The sequence below is a fragment of the Nannospalax galili genome, unplaced genomic scaffold (genome assembly GCF_000622305.1).
Source record: "Nannospalax galili isolate Female #2095 unplaced genomic scaffold, S.galili_v1.0 scaffold2124, whole genome shotgun sequence".
Lineage (NCBI taxonomy): Eukaryota > Metazoa > Chordata > Mammalia > Rodentia > Spalacidae > Nannospalax > Nannospalax galili.
This window is the reverse complement of record NW_008351698.1, coordinates 220,948-240,824: the sequence shown is the minus strand read 5'-3', so window position 1 is coordinate 240,824 and position 19,877 is coordinate 220,948. Positions and strand designations below refer to the sequence as shown.

Below are 19,877 nucleotides of genomic sequence, written 5' to 3'. Positions count from 1 at the left end.
CTGCAGTCTCAGTAGGGTTTTTTTTGTTTGTTTTTTTGGTCTTTTTGAGACAGGGTCTCCCTGTAGCCCCAGCTGTCCTGGAACTCACTATGTAGGCCAGGCTGGCCTTGAACTCACAGAGATCCACCTGCCTCTGCCTCCCAAGTGCTGGGATTAAAGGTGTGTGCCACCATGCCCGGCTAATCTCAGTAGGTTTTAACCATGAAATAAACTGACATGATCTGCAAACTGAATGAAGACTTTTGACAGTTGGATAAACATCTGATGGATAGGTTGGAATCCCAACTTTCAAGGAAAAGAGCCATAGTTGGTTTGAATCTAACATTTAATGCAAGATACAGTGGATAGACAGAGTTGGTGCAAAACCCAGAGTATCAGATTCAGTTCTAGACAGTGAGTTTGTAACCTAGGCACTTGGACAAAGAAATTGGCCCTGCTGTCCCGAGCCCTTTCTTGTCATCTGTATATTACCAGCTTAGGGTTCCAAAACCAACCTGTAACTACTTAAAGGTTTGGATAGGATCCAAGTGCTTCAATTCACAAAACCAACCAGGAGCCTGATCACAGCCATCATAGCAGGTATATTTTCAGAACAGGTTTGAGTAAGGTGAGGGTGAAACTGGGCATGGGGCTGGGGCTGCTGTACATTTTGGATATATGCAGTTCAAGAGGCTCAGAGCTTGAGAGGCTAGCCTGTCTACCATCCCACCCCCCATGTCTATCCTTCCTGACTGCTCACAGCAGGGAAGATGATGGCCATGCAGTTAAAGAAAGATCTTTTACTGGTTTCAGCAGCACATAGACTAAATACAAGATTAGCATTGCCCTGTGCAAGGATGACATGCAAATTCGTGAATCATTCTGGTTTTCTATATTTTTATTATGTATATAAAAAAAAGAAGAGCTTTCCAAAAGCTGTATTTGGCATGAGCTAATGCCACTGCTAGTGCTGCCAGTGGCCAGGCACAGGTACAGAAGGCCCTGAGGAGTTGGGAGGGAGAACAATGTGCAGGCAGAGCAGGAAATAGCCAGCTCAGGTCCCTGCCCTAGGAGCCTGAAAGATAAAGGCCGTGCAGTAAAGGGTAACATATGGTCCTCTTTGGTCAGGCAAAGGCCCTAATACGGGTCCAGAAGGCAAAAGGGCTGAAGGGCACAGGCTCAGCCAGGAAGCCCGAGCTGTAGGCTCATCACACTGTGGTGGTGATGCAGCAAGAGGCAAGAAGACAGCAAAGTCAGGCTGGTTATCACCAGTTCCTAGGAGCTGCCCTTGTCTTTGTCATCCATCAGGTCATACCTAGGGAAACAAGGTCAGAGCTCAGCATAAAGACAGGGTCTCATTCTGTATTCCAGGCTGGACTGGAGCTTGCTATGTAGCCCAGGCTGGTCTCAAACTCACAGCCATCCTCCCGCCTCCCGAGAGCAGAGATTACAGGCCTGAGCCTCCATACTTTCTTGTGTCAGCTTATAAACAGGAGACATTCTAAAAGCTTCTCTACTTAATGGAATCAGTGGTTCTCAGCTCTGATTACATCCTCCCCCACCTTCTGTTATTGGGTTTTCTTCAGTGTATGTATCTAGCCCCGCCCACTCCCATGTAGACACTTACCACTGGGCTGCACCCTGGGAAAGGTCTATCTCAGCTAGATCCAGCTGCACCTGGGTTGGAGGATGGTAGGGGGCAGGAGGTTATTTTGATATTTTCCAAAGAACATGTCCCATTGTCACATACCCCTGGTCTCAAACCACTGCAGAGGTGACAGGGTCACCTCCCAACTGTCACCCTGGGGTGTTTCCTCAACAGGACAGCCTTGGTCCCAGCAGGTCCTCTTCCCTGCATTCTCACCTTCCCCAGAAGTTCACGCTCTCTTGACATGAAGGAGGAATTTGACTTCACAGAGACATCTAGCTTTCGTCTGAGAGACCCATCCAGGGGCAGCTCCCACTCAAACCTAGGGAAGAACTGTATGTTAGGGCCAGGGATCCAGCCCAAGCCTTCTACCTCTCCACACCAATGCCCACTCACTGACCGCTCATTGAACTCAGGATTGAGAGTCCTCTTCTTCTGTGAGGTCTTCCTCTTGGTACCTCGGTTCTTGTCTGGCAATAGCAACAGTGACACATAGGGGTCTGGGAGATCACGGCCATTTTGTCGAAGGGCCCTGAAACAGGAGGATGTAGGCATTAAGGCACCCAAGGGAAGGGATGGAGGACAGTCTAGAGGACATGTGGGGAGCGGGGGGTGTCTCACCGGCAGCTGTGAACAATGCTGACCAGCTTTTGCTCATCACTGTGGTACCACACTGTCAGCTTCACCTGGCCAAGAGGTCCAATGGGAACCTCAAAGGGACTGTGGAAAGTTGGAGATAGGTCTGGCAGAAGACAGTGCCTAGGGAACCCAGAACTCAAACTTCATATTCTGGCCTGCATCCCATCTGCAGTCCCAGTCCTTTACCTGTCACCAAGTGTTAGGCGATGCCGAACCTCTGGGCCTGAGGAGGTACTATGAGAGGGTCCCCCCAAGAGCTCTGGTTCTTCACTCAGAGAGGAGGAGCTGCGGCTGTAACTGTGGCTATGGGCTTCCACTCCTGAGTGCTGAGACACCAGGATCTGGGAGGAGGAAAACTGAGCTGGGCAGTTTGCTCCGTACCCTTGAGCTACTCCCTATATCTGCCTCACTATAAGGACAGGACCCTCTGTTCCACCCTCTGGGTGTCCTCCAACTGGGAAGGCCCTCCTACTCCCTCTTGCCAGCCGGTCATCTCCAGGTACTCACTCCTAGTTGTGCTCTCAGGAGCACCTGCCCCTGGCCGTTAGTGAGCGCAAACCAGTGGTCCAAGCAGAGCCGGTCAGACTCCAGAAGCTCCGAGAGGGGCAGGGATAAGGAGCCCAGGGTACCAGACCCTTCACCCCGAACCTGTGGGGCAAATGCATTGATAGTCATTAAATGCTAGTATTCAGGGTCTCAACACTTAGACTTTTGGATGGTTTTGGTAAGAGTCCCCTTTTGGGGCACAGAAAATACATGTCAACAACTACTAATCCCCTACTCCCCCACTTTTTTTGTCTGTTGTTTGAGACAAGGTCTCATCCAGGCTGGCTTCAGATACTTGTGATCCTCGAGCCTCAGCCTCCTGAGTGCTGGGATTACAGGTGTACATCACAATGCCCAGCTTTTCCTTCATTTTCTAACAAAGCAGACTCTGCCTTCTAAGCTTTCACAAACTCACCATTACCTGCAGAGTGGAGAAAAAATGGTAAAAATTTAACAAGTAAATGATGTGGGACTGGAGAAGTAGTTCAGTTGGTAGAGTGTTTACCTAGCATGCACAAAGCTCTGGGTTCAAGCCTTAACACTTCATAAAACTGGATGTGGTGGCACAGGCCAGAAATTCCAACTCATGAGGCAGAAGCAGGAAGATCAGATGGTCAAGGTCATCGTTAGCTACACAGTGAGTTTGAGGCCAGCCTGGGCTCCAGGAGATCCTATCTCATAAAGAACAGCAAGTAAGTGTGGTGGCCCATGCCTTTAATTCCAGCACTCCAGAGGCAAAGGTAGGAGGATCTTTGTGAGTTATAGGCCAGCCTGGTCTACATAGCAAGTTCCAGGCCAGCTGGGCTAAAAGGAGACCCTCTCTCAAAAAGACAAAACAAACAAACAACCCCCTCACCAAAGAACAGCAAGTAATGTTTTGTGTTTATCACACTCTCATTTCCAGATTCCACATGCTGGGCTAGGGTACAGCCTAGAAATAGAGTGTGTCTTAGCATGTATGAGACTATGGGTTCAGTTCCCAGCACCAATAATCATCACCATCATAAAGCATTTTCTTTGATCAGCTATAATTCTAACTAAAACGCCTCTATCTCTATTTCATTATTTCCTGACTTTTTTTTCAGTAACTCCAGTTCCAGGGGATCCTACTCCCTCTTCTGGCCTTCCTCAAGCACTGCACACATGTGATACATTTACATATAGGCAGGCAAAACACTCATACACATAAAAAATAAAAATAAATATTAAAAAAGAGTAAGTCAGTTCTGTCCTTCCACCGTGAATTCCAGGGATGAACTCAGGCATCCAGGCTTGCACAACATGTTCTCTGATCCAGTGAGGCATCTTGCCAGCTCTCTTATTTATTAACTGTAGAATGTATCTATTGACTCCCTGTTAAGAAAAATGAAGTAGGCCACCCTGGTCTCAATAGCGAGTTCCAAGCCTTCTGGGGCTACAAGGATACAAGGAGACCCTGTTTCAAAAAGACCACAAAAAAAAAAGTAAGTGAAATGAATTTTGGGGCTGGAGAGATGGCTCAGTAGTAAAGAACACTGACTGTTCTTGCAGAAGACCCGGGTTCGAATCCCAGCACCCACATGGCAGCTAACCACTGTCCAAAACTCCACTTCCAGGGGATCTGATGTCCTGGCTTCCATGGGAATGAACATGATCCACTTACATACATGTAGGCAAAACACATGTACAAAATAAAAATCAAGAAATTTAAAAATAAAACAACAAGCCAGGCATGGTGGCGCACACCTGTAGTCCCAGCACTTGGGAGGCAGAGTCAGGTGGATCTCTGTGAGTTCAAGGCCAGCCTGGTCTACATAGTGAGTTCCAAGCCAGCTTGGGCTACAGGGAGACCCTGTTTCAAAAAGAACAAAAAAAATAAATAAAACAGCTGGTTGGTGGTGCATGCCTATAATTCCAGCACCCAGGAGGTTGAGACAGGAAGACTGGCAGGAGTAGAGATGAGTCTAGGCTACCGTGTGAGATACTGGGTGTGTTGGCACATGCATTTGGGAGGCAGAGGCAGAGGCAGGTAGATCTCTGTGAGTTTCGGGTCATCCATGATTGCAAAATGAGACCCTAACTTTTTGTTGTTGTTGTTGTTTTGATACAGGGTCTCTCTGTAGCCCTAGCTGTCCTGGAACTCACTATGTAGACCAGGCTGGCCTTGAACTCACAGAGATCAGCCTGCCTCTGATTCTTGAGTACTGGGACTAAAAGTGTGCGCCACCATACGGGGCTTGAGACCCTAACTTTTATTTTTTTTTAATATTTATTATTTTATGTGTACAAGTGTGTTGCCAGCATGTATGTGAGTGCACCCGTGTCATGCAATGCCGCAAAGGTCAGAAGAGGGCTTCGAATTCCCCTAGAACTGGAGTTAAGTATGGTTCATAGCTGCCATGTGGGTGCTGGGAATCGAATCCAGGTCCTCTGCAAGAGCGGTCAGTGCTCTTAACCACTGAACCATCTCTCCAGCCCCCAGACCCTAACAAAAGTTAACAGTAGGGCTATGGAGATGGCTCCGTGGGTAAAAGCTTGAGGATCTGAACTCTAATTCCCGGAACTGACATAAAAGGCAGACACACAGCATAAGCATCTGTAATTGAAGCACCCCTTTGGGGAGATAAGAGATAGGAAAATCCTGGATGCTCAAGGGCTAACTGGCCCTTTTTTTCTTGATCAGAACCTATCTGCTCTTAAATTCAGGTGTCTCCTAAGGATGCTTTTCTGCCTGCCTCTACCTTGTCCCCAGTCTTGTAGGCCTCCTCCTTTCGTCTCCATGGTGCCTTTATACCTCAGTTACCATTCTCTGAGTATTCTCTATTCTCCCATAACAAACTCAAGTTTTCTTTCTCTCTTTTTTTTTTGTCTTTTTTGAGACAGGGTCTCACCATGTAGCTCAGGATGGCCTTGAACGAATTCAACATAATCATCCTGCCTTGGACTCCTAACTGCTGAGATTACAAGTATGCATCATGTTTTCCTTCCTCAGTGTCCTGTGTCTGGTTCTGTGCTTGGTCTGTAGTTGGAATCTGCAGAGCACTAGAGTACCCACCTGTGGGGTGAATTTACAGTACCTGCAGCTCCAGGCTCTCAGCATGAGGCTTCCTGATGAGAAAGGAGGCACTCTCATCCCAGACAGGGGCTGCAGTTTGGGAAACAGTCTGTTGGAAATAAGGGTTTATGGTCAGTGTTGAGACTCAATCCTCTACTCTTTCCCTCCCATTATTCTTCGCAGTGAAGCACTTCTTAATACCTTGGTTTTGTGGGAAGTCTCTCCCACAGTGAGAGTGGCATAAGGGCTAGGAGGCTTGGTGCCTTTTCGAAGCTGGAAAGAGAACATCATTAGTCATAAATCTGGACCTAGTTAGAAAGGTCTCTCTCTCCCTTATACAAATTAAAGCCACATCATGTTTCCCATTTTGGCTTGATAGCCATGGACAGTCTTCCCACCCCAGCACCATCCTCAGAGTGTGGCCATTCACTCTTTCAAATCTACAAGGTACATCCATCCCCGAGCAAGCCAGTGAGCTGGGAGTAAGGCTGGGGAGCTACAGGTATGGGAAGCTGCTCTCACCGGTAGGCCCTCTGCCCGTTCCAGGTACACAGACAACAGGGCTGCAGCCAGCTCTGAGCTCTTCTGAGTCTGGATCAGACTGTTTACCTGCAGCACCTGTGTAGGAACACACAGCGGGCTGTGGATGAGAACTGATGTCCTGAGACCTGGCACTAGCTTTGGAAGCTGACAGAGGGTTAGCCCTGGCCCATCCTGCTCCCTTCCTTCCTCCAGTTGCCTTCCTCACCTCCTCTAACTCAGCAGCAGTGGGCCTGGGGGTCAGACGCTCCAGGCGCAAGTGCAGGCGGCCAGATGGGACATCCTCCAGGGTCAGCCACTGTGGACATAGGCAGGGTAAGCCTTGAGAATGAGGGGATGGGAGTGATGAAAATGAGGCTCAGGTCAAGATCAGGAGGGACTGATTCTCATCCCACCCTCACCTCATCAAAGAAGCCACTGTTGAGGACCATGGAGAGACCAACTTTACACCTGTGGAGGAGAAAGATAAAGAGGAGAAGCCAGTGGTGGACACCACAGCCCACAGGGCCCATCTCCCAACCTGGTCTCCCTCCTACCCTCTTACCTGCCCAGAAAGTCATCTTTGTCCAAGTCCTTGTCAAAGATGTCAACCTCTAGCTCTTGGCCTGGAACTGATGTGACAACCACCTAGTGGGAGAACAGTGCAGACAAAAGGGAATTTCCTCCTTTTTGTCTCCAATGACCGCCCCCCATCAACTGACCACAGAGGACCCGAGGCCTCTATTGGAGCTAGGGAGAAAGATGGGAGAACAGTGCAGACAAAAGGGAATTTCCTCCTTTTTGTCTCCAATGACCCCCCCCATCAACTGACCACTGAGGCCTCTATTGGAGATAGGGAGAAAGACAGGGCAGACTCACAGGAGTCTAACCACTTAGTCCTGACCTCAAAAACTTCATTCCAGCGGGGGTTGAGATCTTCCCGAACAACATGGCTCCGGAAGCTTCGTCCTGCCACCTTCAGTTTGACATAGGGGTCTGATTTGCCCTTCACCAATCCCCCCAAGAAACGGTCTTTGGCAATTAGGTCCTGAGCCTCTAACACATGGATCCGAAGAACATTCTGCAACAGGGGCAGATGGGGCACCAAAGGGCAAAAGAGGGAGTTAGACTCTCAGAAACAGCCCTGAAACAGGCTTCGTACACAGGGTTGGGCTTTTCTAGATATCAGTTTACCTCAGTCCCAAAGTGGCTGTCAGGAGTGGTGTGACAGGGTCGAGGGGGGGCATCTACACTGCTGCCTATCTGAGAGCTCTCATTGTCCAGATCCCAAGCACTTGGCACAGTGGGGAAGCAGATTTCTGAGGAGTCCAAGTACAAGATCTGGGAAGAATAGTGTGATTACAGCATCAAGGAAGTGCAGCTGGCCATCAGCAGGTGAGTTGGTGGGGCACAAGGCAGCTCCCCTGCCTTGACTAGGCTCATTTCATTCCTTCCCCCGGTCAGATCACAAAGATTTTTTGATGTGCCTGCTAGATGTTTCTACATATCCTAGCTCCTTGAATCTTAGTGGGCTCCCTGCCATACTCTGAATACGAAGGAATCCACAGGCATTTCCCCCACCCTCTGTGCTTCTGCCATTGCATACCCGCATGACCAGTTTCATGTAGAGCCTAGAGTTTGGGCCTGAGCTGCTGAGCTGGAACCACTGGTCCAGGGTGAGTTCTGGGGCAGTCAGCAGACGAGCCAGAGGCAGGGTCAGCGCCCCCAGAGTCAGGGCCCTGGAGTCATCCTTCACCTATGCACAGAAGGGGTGCAGGGAAAGCATCAGGGAAAAGGGAGGCATATGGCATCATGGCTCCAGCTCCCTCCCTACCCTCTTATCTCAAACCTTTCATTCCACTCAGGACCATCTTGTACAGTCCTCTATCAACTCCAAGGTCCCCCCCTTTTCACCTTTGCTCATTCTGTTCCCACTACTTACAAAGTTTTCACTCTCTTCCTGCTTCAGTCTTACATAGCTATCCTTTAGGCTCAATCAACTCTAAGTCTTTTTAAAGTTTTGTTTATTATTATTGTATATGTGAGTGCATGATATTGGGGGTGGGGTCCCATGGTATGTGTGTGTGAAGATCAGAGGACAATTTTGTGGAGTTGGTTCTTTCCTTCCACCTCTATGTGGGTTCTGGGGATTGAACTCAGGTTTACAGGCCTGTGCAGCAAGCACCTTTACCCACTGAGTCATCTCACTGGCCTCAAAATTTCTAAATCTTTTTTTTTTTTTTTTGGTCTTTTTGAGACAGGACCTTCCTGTAGACCCAGTTGGCGTTGAACGCACAGAGATCCACCTGCTTCTGCCTCCTGAGTACTGGGATTAAAGGCATATGCTACCACACCCAGCTAAGAGTTATTATTTTTAATTATGTGTATGCATATGTGTCTATGTATGGGTATGTGAAAATGAGGATAGGTGCCAATAGAGACCAGAGGTGTCAGATGCCCCTGGAGCTGGAGTTATAGGCAGTTGCAAGCCACTAGCATGGGTGCTAGGAACTGAACTTGAGTCCTCTGTAGGCACACTATAAGTTCTTAAGAGCTGAGCCATTTCTCCAGCCCTAAAATCTCTAAACCTTAATTGCTCCAGCCTCCATGTCTTCCTCTGGCCACCCTTAATGCTATACCATCAGTATTTTACTTCCACTAGTTAATATGTCATTGCTTTTGGATGGCTTGATATATGTACTTTGTCTATGAAACTGACCAGTAAGCAAGGTAAAGCTGTGTTACATGCTTTTTCTATGACCTTTAAAATGTTGGGTGTTAATTTTATTGAGGCATCATCAGCATTCCATAAAAATTACTCATTTCACATATGCAATTATCAACTATAAAAACTGATTCTGGGACAGGTGTGGTGGCATGCACCTTTAAGCCTAGCACTCAGGAGGCAGAGGCAGACAGATCTCTGTCAGTTCCAGGCCAGGCAGGGCAACATACCCTGTCTCAAAACAAACAAACAAACAAACAACCTGATTCTATGGCTAGAATGCACAAGGCCCTGAATTAATACCCAGAATGAGGATAGGTGCCAATAGAGACCAGAGGTGTCAGATGCCCCTGGAGCTGGAGTTATAGGCAGTTGCAAGCCACTAGCATGGGTGCTAGGAACTGAACTTGAGTCCTCTGTAGGCACACTATAAGTTCTTAAGAGCTGAGCCATTTCTCCAGCCCTAAAATCTCTAAACCTTAATTGCTCCAGCCTCCATGTCTTCCTCTGGCCACCCTTAATGCTATACCATCAGTATTTTACTTCCACTAGTTAATATGTCATTGCTTTTGGATGGCTTGATATATGTACTTTGTCTATGAAACTGACCAGTAAGCAAGGTAAAGCTGTGTTACATGCTTTTTCTATGACTTTTAAAATGTTGGGTGTTAATTTTATTGAGGCATCATCAGCATTCCATAAAAATTACTCATTTCACATATGCAATTATCAACTATAAAAACTGATTCTGGGACAGGTGTGGTGGCATGCACCTTTAAGCCTAGCACTCAGGAGGCAGAGGCAGACAGATCTCTGTCAGTTCCAGGCCAGGCAGGGCAACATACCCTGTCTCAAAACAAACAAACAAACAAACAAACAACCTGATTCTATGGCTAGAATGCACAAGGCCCTGAATTAATACCTAGACACACACACGCAAACACACACACACATGAGAAGTAAAGCAAATCAAAGGCAGACTTGGGAAGATAGGAGAATATGTGATTCTGTCACCTGCACATCAAGCTCCTGGCTTCGAGGGTCTTGCAGGAAAAACCGGAAAGCCTCTTCCCACACTGGGCAGTTGGTGCTGTAGGTGGCCTGAAGAGGGGATGGTGGGATAAGGAGGTAGACCCAGCACCATTCCCGTTTCTGCAGAAAACCCTTACACTTTCAGACATCCTAAAGAGGAGCCTGTGCTCACCTTAGCCCTGCCAAGTGATGTGCTGACCCTTACCTTGCTCTCCTGGGTCACATCTTGAACTGACAGCTGCACCACAGGGTTGGGTTCCTTGTTCCCCTTCTTCAGCTGTGTGTTGGAGGGTATAAAATTCCAACATCACCATTTGGGTGTAGGGTGTTTGGGCTTTGGTGAAGGAAGGTAAGATCACACTAGAATCTCTTCCTCAAGGTGGACCTGATCTCCTTCCTGGAACCCTTGCATCACCTCCTTGCAGGTAGGAGGCATTTATTCCCTCCCTCCAAAGCTTTCTGTTCACCCACTCTAGAAGCCAAACTCACAGGAAGATCCTGGGCTCGATCCAAGTAGACAACTAGGATGGCAGCTGATGGGGGGTCTGGTTGAGAGGAGATTCCTCGATTCCACTGCAGAACCTGAGAGGAGGGAATAGCAAGCCTTAGTCCTCCTAAGCCTTAGGACTCCTCCCCCGCCAGCTTTCTGTTTCCTATGCAGCTTACCTGCTCCAGTTTTTCTGCATTTGGCAAAAGTGATAGCCATTCCAGCCTCAAGTGAACCTGGCCTTGCCCACCTTGTAGAGGGTACCACTGAAGGAAGAAGATGAATGTGAGATGTGGGCATCAGACACATACCCAACCACTTCTTCACCAAGGTAGTAGCAGTTATCACTTGCCCAGAGGGTGAGATCATTCCTCCCTCCCTCCCTCCCTCCCTCCCTCTTTTCCCAACTTACATCATCCAGTACTCCAGCCTGTAATACCTTCCCTACATCTAGCTTCATTCTGAGAGGAGAAAGGGCAGAGAAAGAAGCGATATGTGTGTGTGTGTGTGTGTGTGTGTGCGTGCGTGCACGCACGTGCATCTAGTAGCATGTTAGTCAATAGCCCTCCTCTTACCACCCAGAAATAACTAGAATCCTACAGTGTGTGTGTGTGTGTGTGTGTGTGAGAGAGAGAGAGAGAGCGAGCGAGCTCCAGAATCCCATTAGCACTGGAACTTTAGAATTCAAAAATGGGCAGTCTCACCTGCCCAGAAAGTCATCTTTATCCGGATCTTTGTCAAACACCTCCACCTCGACTTCCTGGCCTGGGACCTCATGTACTATCACCTGGAGAGCACAGAGGGCTACAGTCTCATGGGCTGCAATCAGCCAACTTCTTTCACACCACTTAGGGCTCCCCATTTCACACATTCCTGCTTCTTCTTGGCTTCCTACCTCATAAGTCTCTCCCCATTGAGGGTTGAGTTCCTCATTAATGACGCGACTGCAGAATGTCTGCGTGCCCACACGCACAAGGGCATAGGGGTCTGATTTGCCCTCAATCAGGCCTTTCACATATTTGTCCTTGGAGCTCAGCCCTCGAGCTGCCAGAAGGTGAATCCGAATGATGCCCTGGGGTTACGAATCAATTGGTGAGAAGCTAACCCAGCACAGGGCTACTGAAACAAAGGTCAGTCTACTCAGAAGAGGCCATACCCTGGGTAGAGGGGAACGCAGCTGGGCCACATCTTGAAGGTCAGGCACAAGGGGAACTAACAGTCGGTTGGGCAACACCAGGAAGGCAGCAATAGAATCCATGATCATGGTATCAGAGAGAGAGCTGAATAGGGGAGTAGAAAAAGAATAAGGTCACAACGTCCAGTTTTTCCCCAACCACAACTGCCTCTTGTTGCAAAGAGAGACTTCAATCTCTAAATCCTTTCATATTTTTTTCTTGAGACAGGGTCTCATGAATCCTAGGCTGATCTTGCATTTGCTATGCAGCCCAGGCGGATCTCAAACTCCTGATCCTTTTGCCTCCACCTCCCAGGTGTAGGGATTAAAGGCATGTGCCACCACACCTGGCTTAGGAGGCCCTTTCTCTTTTAAGAAATGAATATATTTTAGCAGGGCATGGTGGCACATGCCTTTAATCCCAGCACTCAGGAGGCAGAGGCAGGCAGATCTCTGTGAGTTTGAAGCCAGCTTGGTCTACATAGTAAGTTCCAGTCCAGTGGGGCTACAGGGAGACCCTGTCTCAAAAAAAATAAAAGAAATGAAAAGAATATATATTTTAGAAATGAATGTGTGTGTGTGTGCTACATGTATGTAGGTACCCAAGGAGTCCAGAAGAGGGCATCAGATGCCCTGGAACGAGTTAAAGGCAGTTGTGAGCCACTTGATATGGGTACTGGGAACTGAACTTGGATCTTCTGGAAGAAGAGCTGCAAGTGCCCCTGACTGCTGAATGAGCCATCTTTCTAGCTCTGTCCTTTAGAAAAGATTCATTTATTTCTATGTGTATCGGTATTTTGCCTGCATGTATGTATGTTTACATGTGTGCTATGCCTACAAAGGCCAGTGAGGGCACTGAATCTTCTCAAACTGGAGTTACAGATGGTTGTGAGCTACCATGTGTATACTGGGAACCAAACCTGGGTCCTCTACAAGAGCAGCAAGTGCTCTTAACTCCTAAGCCATCTCTCTAGCCCCCCCTTTAAACAATTATTTTATGTGTATGAGTGTATTGCCTGCATGTAGGTAAGTGCACCGGTGTCGTGCAATGCCCGTGGAGGACAGAAGAGGCCATTGATCCCCTGGAAATGAGTTACTGACCGTTGTTAGCTGCCATGTGGGTGCTGGGATTCAAACCTGGGTCTTCTGCAAGAACCACCAGTGTTCTTAACCGCTGAGCAATCTTTCCAGCCCCCTTTTTAAAAATATTTTATTATTTTTATTTTATGTGTATGATGTATTGCCTGCATGTGTGTAAGTGCACCCATGTCATGCAATGCCTGCAGAGGTCAGAAGAGGGTGTTGGATCTCCTGAAACTGGAGTTATAGACAGTTAGCCACCCACCACCACGTGGGTACTGGGAATCAAACCCATCCTCTGCAAAAGCAGTCAGTGCTCTTAACCGCTGAGCCATCTCTCCAGCCCCATAGCCCTTTTTTAAAAACTACATTTGGCCAAGTGTGGTGGTGCTCGCCTTTAGTCCCAGCACTTGGGAGGCAGAGGCAGGCGGATCTTTGTGAGTTCGAGGCCAGCCTGGTCTACATAGTGAGTTCCAGGACAGCTGGGGCTACAAGGAGACCCTGTCCCCAAAAAGACAAAAAAAAATTACATTTATTTATTTTATTTGTGGGGGGGGCATGCATGCCATGATGTGCATATGGAGCTCAGAAGACACCCTTTGGGAGTTAGTTCTCACTTTCTGCAGTGGGCCCCATCAGGCTAGACAGCAAATGCCTTTACCCACTGAACCCTCTCAGAAGTCAGGACATGTTCTCTTTAACATTCGTCTCTTTTTGACCCTGACCCCTGACTCTCTTCATTCCACTGTCGGCTTTCCTTTCTCTTTTTGCTCCTGCTTGAGCAGTCTTCCACCTTCTTTTATCTCTACCAAAATGTATACTCCTCCCACAGAAGAAAAAAATTCCAGCCTGAAACTTTCCTGGAGTTTTTGTCTGCCCTCCCCAACTAGAGCTGAGGTCTTGAAGGAGCAGGCTGTGATTTTTTACTGCTTTGCATCCCTGAAACTCAGCACAGGACTGGGATACTTAGTAGGTGCTGGAAAAGTCCTTAATACCTAAGTCCTGGAATATCCAGCAGGTTGGTCATCCCTGTCCAGTTGATGTCAAGTGTCTGGAAGAAAAGAGCAGAGGAGTCAGGACAGATCCCAGGGAACATGGTCATGCCTGTCCAATGGCTGCCAGGCCCCTCCGCCGCTTGTCAGTCTTCTTGTCCCTGCCAATAGATACCTCTCTTCACCCTTCCTCACCTCCCAGTTCCCTCAATTTTTTTCCTTACCGGGCGTTTGATAAAGAACATCGACACAGCCCCCACAATAGGAAGGTCCCCCGTGAGTGGCTCAAGAATCACCCGTAACACTCCATGTAGCTAGGGCAAAATGAGAAAACCAAAGCTGTTTCCTAGAAGCACCTGTGTCCTGCACATCCCCAGCCTTGGTTTCTCCAACATCCTACTTCCCCATATCCCATGAAGCTTAGAGCAAAGACTCTAATAAAGGCCCCTGACATCTGTCCTACCTGCATGCCCTTGACTCCTGCTTTGCAGAAATATTTCTTTACTTCCACATCAATCTGCAAGTCACCTACATAGCTGGGAGTTAGTGAGGAAGATACTTAAGGTTAATACTAGGCTGAATGGAGAGTAGGGGCAGCTAAGTAGCCAGGAGTGGTCAGGACCCACTGACAGGGGAGCAGGAAGGTGGTGAGTTACCTGACATTCATGTCCAGAAGGATTTGGTCTTTTCTTTGACTGGGGTGAACCTTGACCCCTACAATGCGTAAGGGCTAAAGAGAGAGGTGATCTCAAGGGGTGTAGGAGAGAAAAAGAGGAGCACCTCAGCCCCTTGGGGTGCCTCCCCAACCCCATTCATTTCCTTGCACACAAACCTTTTCACCCAGTTCCACTCGTGTAAATGTGAATGTTTGCAGATGGGGATTAGACCCCCGAACAGCTGGGGCCACAGTTTCAGTCAGAAGCTTTTCCATGTACTGACCTAGGAAGGGCCACACCTGGGCCACAATCTGAGAGGAAAGGGAAATGGTCAGAGAGCCCCTCTTCCCTTCAAAGGCACGTTTTAGCTGGGCAGGATGGTATACACCTGTTTCCTGAGCAATGCAGCTAAGGTGGGAGGATCATGAATGAGGCCAACTTGGGCTACATATCCACCTGGGGCAGAGGGAGCTACTTCGGAGTTCTCCCTATGGACAGCATTCGGGACTAGGCTCAGAACTGAGGTATGACAAGGACTGGCAAGAGGAATGAACCCTATCGAGGAAAAATAAAAAATAGTCCTCACCTTGTTCAGCCATTCAGCCTTTTCCACGTCTGGGAAGCTGACCTAGAGGTGAGGAAGACAGAGGCAGTGATGAGTATACTTTCCACCTATACTTCCTAAGTAGCCAGCAGGATGCTCACAAAGGAGATGGAACGTGTCCAACTGATAGGCTGGGGGAATGTATAGAGGTTTCCTCCCTCCCTCCCCCTCCCTCTCTTCCTTTTAAAGCAAAGTTGAAATTTATTTTTGGTCTTATTGAGACGGTCTCCTTGTAGCCCCAGCTGGCCTGGAACTTGCTATGTAGACCAGGCTGGCCTCAAATTCACAGAGATCCACCTGCCTCTGCTTCCTGAGAACTAGGATTAAAGGCCTGCATCACCACACCAGGCTAAAGTTGGAATTTATTAAGAAAAGGTTTTAGGGACTGGAGAGCTGGCTCAGCGGTTAAAAGCACCAGCTGCTCTTGCAGAGGACCCAGGTTCAGTTCCCATCACTCACATGGCAGCTAACAATCCTTTGTAACTCCAGTTTCAGGGGATCTGATTCCCTTTCTTGGTTTCTGCAGGCATTGCATGCACATGGTACACATACATGTAGGCAACACACTCATATACATAATAAAAAATCTTTGTGCATGTTGTGGTCATCCATGTATTCCCATGTGTGGCTGCATGTGTGTGCGTGCATGTATGTGGTGGCCATCAGGTGTCTTCTTCAATCACTCTCCATCATATGTATTGAGGCAGGGTCTCTTTTTATTATTTTTATTTTATGTGTATGTGTGTATTGCCTGCATGTGGATAAGTGCACCTGTGTCAGACAGAAGAGGCTGTTGGATCTCCTGGAACTGGAGTTATGGACAGTCATTAGCTGCCATGTGGGTGCTGGGATTTGAACCCGGGTCTTCTACAAGAACAGCCAGTGTTTTTTTGTTTGTTTGTTTGTTTTTTTTTTTTTGATCTTTTTGAGACAGGGTCTCCCTGTAGACCCAGCTGTCCTGGAACTCACTATGTAGACCAGGCTGGCCTTGAACTCAGGGAGATCCACCTGCCTCTGCCTCCCGAGTGCTGGGATTAAAGGCATGTGCCACCATGCCCAGCGAAGAACAGCCAGTGTTCTTAACCACTGAGCCATCTCTCCGGCCCCAAATCAAAAAAATCTTTAAGGTTTTAGCTGGGCATGGGGGCACAAGCTTATATTCTCAACACCTGGAAAATGGAGGCAAGGAGTATCAGGAGCTCAAAGCCACGCTGAGCTACATAAGAGTGTGTTTAAAAAAGGATGGACTGGAGACAGAGCTCAGTGGTTAAGAGCACTGGCTGATGCTACAGAGAACTCAGGTTCAGTTTCCAGCACCCACATGGTGGCTAACACCCACGGCACCAGGCACACATGTGGTGCTCTTATATGCAGGCAAAACACTCGTATATAAAAATATATGTGTGATAAAATAAACTTTGTTTTAAAAAAGAAAAATGTTTTAATATAGATTTAAGAATAAGCCTCCAGGGCGTCTTTCTTTAGAATTTCGGGGTGCTGAGGCCTCTTTAATAAGGAGAGTTCGCAGGTATAGTCCACATAAAGATGCTTCAGATAGCTCTGAGATGTGAAAATGACTGCTTCTGTGGCAGAGAGGAGGGAGAAGAAGGAAGAAGAGGAGGAAAAGTCCTGTGGAGGAGAAGGGCACATTCCTTCTGGAGGAGGAGGTCTTGTCAAATCAGTGCTTTAAGGAATGCTGGGATAAAGCAGTCCTAGTTCCCTTGTCCAGCCTTCCCTGCTTCCCTGGGACTGGGCTAGGTCTCCCCTTCCAAGAAGGTGAAGAAAGCGAATCCTTGATAACCTAGGGAGGGGCTGGAAGAGTTCCTTAGGCCTTGTGCGCTAGTGTCTATGCAAACCTCTCTCTCTTTCTTCCTCTACCCCCCTTCTCTTCCCTACCCCCTTCCTGTACGACTCCTTTTATGGGAAAGGACACCTGTCCCCTGTGTTGAGTGGAGAAGGATTCATTTCCACTACAGGGAGCAGGAGAAACAGTTACTGCTTAGGGTCCAAGTCCCTTAGAACCGTTTCTTCTTTCTTCTCTCCAGTCCTGGGCCTGGGAAGTGTGACTGTATCTGCGGCTTCTCTCCCTAACTGCCACCTCTCGTGGGAAGGGTAGGAAGGGTGGCAGGGAGGGGCTAGTAACCGGCTCAGCTTCAGCCCAGGAGACAGGGCGCAGGAATGAGGGCCTGGGTCAGAGGCAAGCGAGCCGACGAGCGCTGCCCACAGTCCGGAAAAGGGTGGGGCCGCCCGGGGGCGCGAGTAGTGCGGGCAGCGGGAACTACAGCAAAGCACCAGCCTTTTCCCAGCATCCTCCCTTGGCCCAGCAGCTGCCTCTGCTGAGTAGCCCTGCAGCCAGCTGGCTGAAGGCTGGAGGCGAGCGCGGTGGTTCTTTTCCCAGGTGCTAAGACTCGGCTAAACAATGCCTCTAGGTCCCAGCCGGTACCTAGGACAGGGCAGAAACCCTTAAGTAGGTAGAAAGTTGGGAAGGGGCTGGGAAAGGCGGGGGAGCACCCCTGAGCTTGCGCCGGGACCGCGATTCCCGGAGGCAGAGCAGCTGAGGCGCGAGCCGCGGAAGTCAGCAGAGCGAACGTCCTCCACGCTGGGCTGCGGGAGGCTGGTCGGGGAGCCGCCCGGCACGCACTGCTGTAGCGGGGGAGCGGAGGAAGAAGTCCAGATTAGGTGCAGGATCCGCTCAGCGGTAAGGGTGGGCGGGGAGAGCGCGCGGCTCCGAGTGGCATTTCCCAGCCAGCGCGCACAGCCCGCGGGACGAAAGTCTGGGGGCGCTGTCCCAAGATGGGGAGCTGACTTCAGGGGTGCTGAGCGACGAGCCGGGGCCGCACTGCGTGAAGCGGCTAACTCACCCAGGCAGGCAGTTCCCGGTGGCTCATATACAGCGTCTTGGCGGTGATCCGTTCCTCGTCGTCCAGGAGCTGCCTCGCCGCCCGCAGGCTGCGTTCTTTCTGGTCGCGGACCCGGCGCCAGCCCAGGTAGAGGGCGAGGCCGAACAGCACGAAGCCCACGCTGACACCCGCGGCGCCCGCCAGGTACACCGGCACCAACACTAACAAGCGCCGCCCGAAGGAAGTCAATACCGCCAGCGCCTCGCTAGCCGCACCCGGGCCAGCGGGCGGGATCCCCGGACCCAAGTCCGGCTCCGGGGGGGCGGCAGGAGGCTGCCCAGCGGCGTCGGCGGGAGTTGGGGGCTGCTCCGGAGAGCTGGAGCCCCCCCCCGGAGAGCGCTCCATGGGGCCGCCTAGGGGAGGACCCACCCGACCCGGGAACCAGCTGGTGGCAGCTCGGCTTGTGGGCCAGCTCCCTTGCCTTGATATACGGTGATTACCCCCCGCCCCCTCCCCGGACCTTAAGCCACGCCTCGCCTCTGACCCTCCGGGTTGGTTCGAGCGGCGTAGACCGTCTCCTTCTGCAGGGAAGCGAGGGTCGGGGATTGGCAAGACCTCCCTGATTGGACCAGAGAGCCAAGATGGGCGGGCTGGGATGGCGGGAAAAAGAGGAAAGAAACTAAAAGGCAGTATCTGATTGGTCATAAAGAGAAGAGGTGTGGCAGACCACTTAAGGAGGTGGGACCAAATGCTTCTCCCACGCGGGATTGGAACGCCTGTGGAATGACGTCATGCACAGTCGCTACTCCAATTACTGAGTTCTAGAGTGAGCTGGATTTGCGAAATTGAGGGGTTGCGGGTGGTTCCAGGTTCCTTCCACGCTTTCAGACGGTTTGGCAGAATTTGGTCTGATTCTTATGTTCTTTGTCAACTTTTCCTAAGTTTTGATACTCTAAGCACATTCTCAGTTTTTTCCCTAGCTACTCTCACAAAAAAAAAAAAGGAAATGACCCTATTTGGAATGAAAGCATTCGATGACGGTCCCTGTCCTCTCTCCGGTCGTCAGTCCCTTACCTTGTTTGTGAAGAGTAACGACTGACTCTAGGGAAAACTGCAGAATGAAAATGGGAGTTCGAATACTTCAGCCTTTAAGGAACGAGGGGGAAAGCAGGAGAGTAAATAAGTGTGGTTTTGTTTCCTTTCAGAAGTCTCCAAGAGTTAGTTCTTTCTTTCATAGAGGGCGGAGTCAAACTAAACTGTCTCCAAAAATGGGGGAGGGTTCAACTGCAGCAACAGTCACTACATTTTCCTGACACAGGAACTTCTAGGACACAACCAGGCAGGAGAGCACACATCTGCAATCCCAGCATTTGAGAGGCTGTGCTGGATAGCTTTAGTGTCAACTTGACACACCTGGGTTGAGGGAGCCTCAATTAGGGAATTGCCTTCATTGGACTGGCCTGTGGCCATATTCTGTGGGGCACCTTCTTGATTGTTGAGTGATATGGGAGGGCCCAGCCCACTGTGAGTGGTGCCATCCCTGGGCAGGTGGGCCTGTGTTGCATAAGAAAGAAGCCTGAGCAGGGGCCAGGGAGCAAGCCTGTAAGCAGTGTTCCTCCATGGCCTGTGCTCCAGCTCCTGCCTCCAGGTTCCTGCCCTGACTTCCTACCTTGGGCTCCTTGATGAATTGTGACCTGGTAGATGTAAGATAAATAAACCCTTTCCTCCCCAAGTTGGTAATGGTCAGAGTGTTTTGTCACAGGAATGAAGAGACAAAATAAGACACTAATGCAGGCCGTCTTGGGGTACATGGTGAGTTCTAGCCCAGCCTGAGAAGCATATTGGAAACCAAAGAAAGGACAGATGGAAAGGAGGGAAGAAGGGAGGGAGGGCCAGGCTAAGAAGGTGGCTCAGACAGTATA

The 19,877-nt window shown here is 49.5% G+C and overlaps 1 protein-coding gene across 2 annotated transcripts; it reads right to left on the bottom strand.

Moving 5' to 3' along the window:
- Positions 1 to 307: 307 nt before the first annotated feature.
- On the bottom strand, positions 308 to 18,504 carry Esyt1 (extended synaptotagmin 1). Of its 2 annotated transcripts, XM_008848701.3 has the most exons (31): positions 17,977 to 18,500; positions 15,098 to 15,139; positions 14,688 to 14,822; positions 14,512 to 14,585; positions 14,319 to 14,391; positions 14,080 to 14,169; positions 13,859 to 13,914; positions 11,766 to 11,889; positions 11,505 to 11,681; positions 11,314 to 11,396; positions 11,022 to 11,070; positions 10,789 to 10,875; positions 10,612 to 10,704; positions 10,328 to 10,399; positions 10,105 to 10,191; positions 7,972 to 8,121; positions 7,560 to 7,706; positions 7,270 to 7,446; positions 6,931 to 7,013; positions 6,788 to 6,836; positions 6,595 to 6,684; positions 6,369 to 6,464; positions 6,048 to 6,119; positions 5,869 to 5,955; positions 2,774 to 2,914; positions 2,453 to 2,607; positions 2,249 to 2,347; positions 2,028 to 2,159; positions 1,844 to 1,949; positions 1,607 to 1,656; positions 308 to 1,294 (listed from the first exon to the last, which is right to left on the bottom strand). In XM_008848701.3, exons 1-31 carry the CDS (start codon positions 18,358 to 18,360, stop codon positions 1,255 to 1,257), a joined length of 3,300 nt encoding a protein of 1,099 aa, XP_008846923.2. In that variant the 5' UTR covers positions 18,361 to 18,500; the 3' UTR covers positions 308 to 1,254. The 2 variants fall into 2 exon arrangements, with proteins under 2 accessions (XP_008846923.2, XP_029409709.1); XM_029553849.1 differs by lacking the exon at positions 2,249 to 2,347 and having other exon boundaries at positions 17,977 to 18,504.
- Positions 18,505 to 19,877: the final 1,373 nt, after the last annotated feature.

Coding starts and splice junctions, on each gene's coding strand:
- Esyt1 (XM_008848701.3), bottom strand. CDS start 18,360: ATGGAGCGCTCTCCGGGGGGGGGCTCCAGCTCTCCGGAGCAGCCCCCA. Junction 11,397..11,504: donor AATGGGGAGAGACTTATGAG/GTAGGAAGCCAA, acceptor TGTGCTCTCCAG/GTGATAGTACATGAGGTCCC. Junction 7,447..7,559: donor ACAGCCACTTTGGGACTGAG/GTAAACTGATAT, acceptor CCCCTGTTGCAG/AATGTTCTTCGGATCCATGT.